At 38.7% G+C, this 5,406-nt stretch overlaps 1 protein-coding gene across 1 annotated transcript in view; it reads left to right on the forward strand.

Moving 5' to 3' along the window:
- Positions 1-4,786, forward strand: part of Ace2 (angiotensin I converting enzyme 2) — a 51,426-nt gene extending 46,640 nt beyond the window's left edge. The window contains exons 18-19 of the mRNA XM_031370882.1: positions 1,738-1,932; positions 3,597-4,786. Of these exons, the coding sequence (XP_031226742.1) occupies positions 1,738-1,932; positions 3,597-3,705 (304 nt within the window). The 3' untranslated portion in view covers positions 3,706-4,786. The remainder of the gene's footprint in view (positions 1-1,737; positions 1,933-3,596) is intronic.
- The last annotated feature ends 620 nt before the right edge of the window (positions 4,787-5,406 follow it).

Below are 5,406 nucleotides of genomic sequence, written 5' to 3' on the forward strand. Positions count from 1 at the left end.
AGGAAGGAAGGGAGGGAGGAAGGAAGGAAGGAAGGAAGGAAGGAAGGGATACAAGCAAACAAAATGCTTACTAAGTTTCCTGTCCCTGGCACCTCACTAGGTGGCACTATTGAGCTATACCAGGATTCTATTTACCCTTCAGATCAGATCTCAGACCTGGAGAATAGGGTGTGCCTAGAAAATTTGGCCTGATTGAGGTGTGTGAATCATGCTCAAAGGTTCATTGTCTTCCTCCAAAAAGGCTAGTATCAGCCTTAGACAAATTGCTGGCTGAGACTGTCGTGAAAGCCCCTTCTCTTTCTGGATTCGGAGATATGAGCTATGGGAAATCTCAAACTTTCTTTTCTAGATATGACTCCTAAAAAAATGACTTGAGAAACTCTTGAGGTAGTCGGGGGCTTCTGGCTAACTCTGTTTTGGCTGCTTGTCCTCTCTGATGGAATCTGACCTTGTCACCCAAGTTATACCCATTAATATGAAGCTATGGTGACAGACATTTTAGTCTATGAACCAAAATGTTACTCCATTACACTGTTTTTGTTATCAATGATCTTCATCCTTTCTACTTCGTCAACTTCAGCTACTTATCATCTCAGTGCTTGAGAAATGTAGAGGTCTCTTTCCCATGTTCTGCTGCAATGCTGCTTCCAAATGTCAGTACCATTTATTTGGACAACTCCTTCAGCGATTTGGGTGTAGGATTTGATTCATTTATAAAAGAGGGATAGTCAATTATGCTTTTCTATTGTTTGATGTAATGTCATTTTAATAAAATAATTGATTGTTTGAGACTTTTTGAGACAGGGTTTCTCTGTGTAGCCTTGGCTGTCCTGGAACTCACTCTGTAGACCAGGCAGGTCTCAAACTCACAGTGATCCATCTGCCTCTGCTTCCTGAGTATTGAGACTAAAGGCATGTGCCACCACAGCTTGGTTCTCTGTACTTACTTTAGATGTATGATGAAGGCTGAGAAATTCTTGCTGAATATGGTAACTTTACTTTTAAAATGCAGTACCTATACATGATAAGTAGTAAGCTATTTTTTCATTCTAAAATGTTCTTTTTATAATGAAACCTATTAATTTGTATAATAACTTTATTCTCTTAATGTTTGAGTGTGTGCACCTATGTGTCTGTATGTGAACTGCATGTGTGCAGTGCCTGTGGAGGCAAAAAGAGGGTTTTGGATTCCTTGGGGCTGGAGTTACAGGCACTTTTGTGAGCTGCCCAATGTGGGTACCAAACCCAGGTCCTCTGAAAGAGCAATACAAAAACTCTTAACCACTGAGCCATATCTCTAGGCTAGCTCCCCTTATTCCCTTTATAAATTTCTAACTCAAACTTCAAATGAGGCTGTTGATAGATCTAATTCAGGTTACCAGGTATGAAAGACTCGTTAACTGTTAAAACTTTGTATCTCTCCATTGACTCTATCTACTTCAATTGTATCATTATTTTAGGTGTACATTTTTGTGGCTTTAAAAAAGACTGTCTTGCTGTGTTACCCTGACTACCCTGGATCTTGCTATCCAGAGCTGATTGACTTCAAATTTGTGTAGTCCTTTTCCTGAAGCACTGGCTTTTACAGGCATGTGCCACTGCACAAAGTTCTAGTTGTATATTCTTATGACAAGGCTTATTAAATCTCTTTGGGAACCCTGATATAAGGAGAAAATAATGGTGCAGAATTTTATTTGGTCTAAGCATCCCCTTTACTGCATTCTCTTTTGCAAATAGTATGTCTCGGGGCCGTATCAATGATGTCTTCGGCCTGGATGATAACAGTCTGGAGTTTCTGGGGATTAATCCAACACTTGAGCCACCTTACCAGCCTCCTGTCACCATATGGCTGATTATTTTTGGTGTTGTGATGGGACTGGTAGTGGTTGGCATCATCATCCTGATCATCACTGGGATCAAAGGTCGAAAGAAGTGAGTACATTTTCCTAGATGTATCTGACCTTTTAGAATGCATGAATTGGAAAATTTGCAACAAATAGCACTGTATACACACAGGCCAATTACTTACTTGAACATTTATCTACCTAAGTATTCTGATATATCCTTTAGAATCGTGGGAGATGTTAGTAGTACTTTACCTCCCTAGCAAGCTCACATATTAGATGTCTAGCTTGAGGTTTATTGGGATGCTGTAGTCAAATGCATTCTATCCACAGTGTTGTATCCAGATTGTGAACTCAGTAAGGCATTGTTCTCATTGATGAATCTTGCTTCATCTACAGACATGACATGGGGCGCAAAGTATAATGCCACCTAACAATGAGCCATAAGATGTACTTCAAAGTACTACTCTTTAGCTACTTTCATTCCTCTTTGGGAAACTCAAATTCATCATTTGAGTTCATGGGCAGGCACCTTTTAATTTGTTCTAGAGCTGAGTTGATTGAGGGCTTTAATCACAAGAGACCTGACTTTTAGCTCCTGATTTGAGAAGGTATTGACTCTTGTTGGACTTCTCAAATAAGTTAGTATTTTGTATCACCCTGACAACATTGTATGCATGTTTCCAGTTGTTTAAACATACTCTCAGTTGAATCTTTAACCAAATTAGTCTATTTAATTTAATTTTCTTTACTATAGAGATCTCTCTATTCTACCAAATAACTTCATTTGAAAAACCGAGGCTGTGGAGATGGGTAAAATCACCTGCCACACAAGTATGATTACCTGAGTTTGAATCCACATAACCCATATGCAAACCAGATACAGGATGCAAGCATCTATAATCCTAGCACTTCTCCAGGGTGATGGAAGGCAGAGGCAGGAAAGTCCCCAGAAGTTTGTAGGCCACTTAGCCTGGTGTACATAGCAGAGACATCAAACAGATCCTATCTTAATCACATGGGTGTTGAGAATCAACTCTGGAGGTTGTTGTCTGATCTGCACATGTGCAATGTAGCATACACACTTACACACATGCACATGTGCACATGTACACAGGTGTGCTCAAAACACTTTCTAGGTAGTGCAATCAACATGGTTACAATTTTCAAAAATACAAGGGAGTCATAGAGTTCCTTTGCCATTCTTTGTTTCTGAGTTTCCTTTTAACCAAAATTGTCAGTTTTTAGTATATATGAACTATGGACTACATTTTTTTACTACCTAGTATGTTTAGAGGTATTTCCACAATAAAAAAAAATTTCACAAGCAATATATTTTAGAGATTCTTTCAGATTGGAGGTGTAAAGCACTTCCTTTTGCCTGGCAATGTAGTTTCCCAGTTTGTAGCAATGGCTACTCCTATGGTTACCAAATGTTTTTGCCTATTAAAGAATGCAATGATTTCAAATAGGCAATTTTCTGTGCATGCTAATGTAGGTACAAGATAAATCCAAGCAGGTGAAAGGCTGGGTTAAAATCACCACGAACTTCTAATTTTAATCAATATTTCTGAACTCTTCTCATAGGGGCAGAATTAATGTATACACATAGCACCAGCTTATGAAAGTTCCTGTTTTCTACAACTCAGCATCCTTAGCACAGGGTGCCATCAGACTTTTTGATAGTCATCCCTTGGGTCCGTGTGTCTTTCTAACATAACTTTATTAAGGCAACTTTGTTTTATTTGACAGGAAAAATGAAACAAAAAGAGAAGAGAATCCTTATGACTCGATGGACATTGGCAAAGGAGAAAGCAATGCAGGATTCCAAAACAGTGATGATGCTCAGACTTCATTTTAGAAAAGCACTTGTCATCTTACTGTATGCAAATGCTAACTTCAAGTACACAAAGTATGAGATTATACACATGTCATTAGCTATCAAACCTATGATCTGTTCAGTAAAAGTTGTCCAAAGAGCATCAGCCTTGAGTGGGCATCTTCACTGACATTGCTTTCAGTATTTATTTCTGCCTTAGGACTTGATATCTCTTCTGTTTATTAATAGAGGGAAATGGGTCTTTGGCCTTACAGTCTATCCAGGGAGATATGGTTAGGTAACTGGAGTTAGAAGATGAGATGATGTTTCTTGGAAGCAAGTGGTGGCTTTGGTATGGCATCTGGGGTGTGAACTGGTGGGAGTGTTGAGGTTGAGAATGGTGCTCACTGTTCACTTGAATCCAAGTGTGACATCATGCTCTGTGGCTTCTGCATTAACTCACATCAAGTACTGTAGGAATCTCTTCGCAGTAATACTTGAAATGGACTGTCCCTTCTTTGGAGGTGCAGCTTCAAAGGAGAAAGAAGCCAGACATCAGGTAGAGAACATGACCTTTTCTCTTCCAAACTGCTTGATCAACATCTAACAAGACACAGCTAGTACAAGGAACTCTACGAACCCAGAGCATGTCTGACAGAAACTGCTTCCATTATTCTCTCACTGTGGAGTAAGGGAAAATTCCAGCTGAATGCTCACTCTGTGAAATGGGTGCCCAGTCTCTGAAATTGTTTGTATTCTCTCACAGGGTCTGAGCAATGGTGAACACAAAGCCGACCTCAATAAATACTTATTAGATTTGGACACTCCTCTGATCTTACATGTGCTTACATGCCTGCTATTTCTGGCTCTCATTGTATGGACAAAATTGTCATCTTGGACTGAAAAATTATAATATCAGTTCAAATTATTGGTGCTCAGATTGTATATACTGACAAGTTAGGAACCAAAAACCTATCACTATCGAATATAACAGTACTATACACCCAAGGATTGATTAAAACTGTATTAAATTAATTAACATATTTGACATGCTATGTTGAAGCCTCCCACATAACAGTGTAATGTTAGAGTGACTTTGTACATAATAAATTTGATATATTCATGGTAATGTTGGATCACCAAACCATCAAAATCATCTGAGGCTATGTAGTATCTTAGCATTTGTATAATACACGATTAGCAAACAGAGAGTGTCTTTTTCATGAGAGCCATCTCTCTCCAAACAAGCTTCCATATCAACATCTGCCTTACTATCTTGCTTCTGGGGGCAATAGAGAATTGCTTTTCTCCCTAATTTACATTCTCATTTCATTGATACCCTTTTAGCTTGGGTATGTCATATCTTCTCTAATACAAGAAGATCTTCTGCAAGTTATTATTTAAACAGCCCTTGTAGGCAGATGTCTGTGCATTTGAGGCCAGCCTGGTCTACAGAGTTCCAGGACAGCCAGGGCTACACAGAAAAACCCTGTCTCAAAATATGAAAACTAAATAAACATATTGATAGATAAATAAATAAATAACCCTTGTAACTGGTATATCACTTTACAAAGCCTTCAGTCTGTTTCTTAGTTCAACACTGTGCAAAAATACCCTTCATAAAAACCAATTCTATCATCTAACATCTTCAAAAGAGCCTCTCCATCCATAGTAAAGAACCCATGAGCACATGAAACAGCCTCCAACTATACCATGAAAATTAGGAAAACTACTTTTGCCCCA

This window comes from Mastomys coucha, chromosome X (assembly GCF_008632895.1).
Source record: "Mastomys coucha isolate ucsf_1 chromosome X, UCSF_Mcou_1, whole genome shotgun sequence".
In the NCBI taxonomy this organism is placed as follows: Eukaryota; Metazoa; Chordata; class Mammalia; order Rodentia; family Muridae; genus Mastomys; species Mastomys coucha.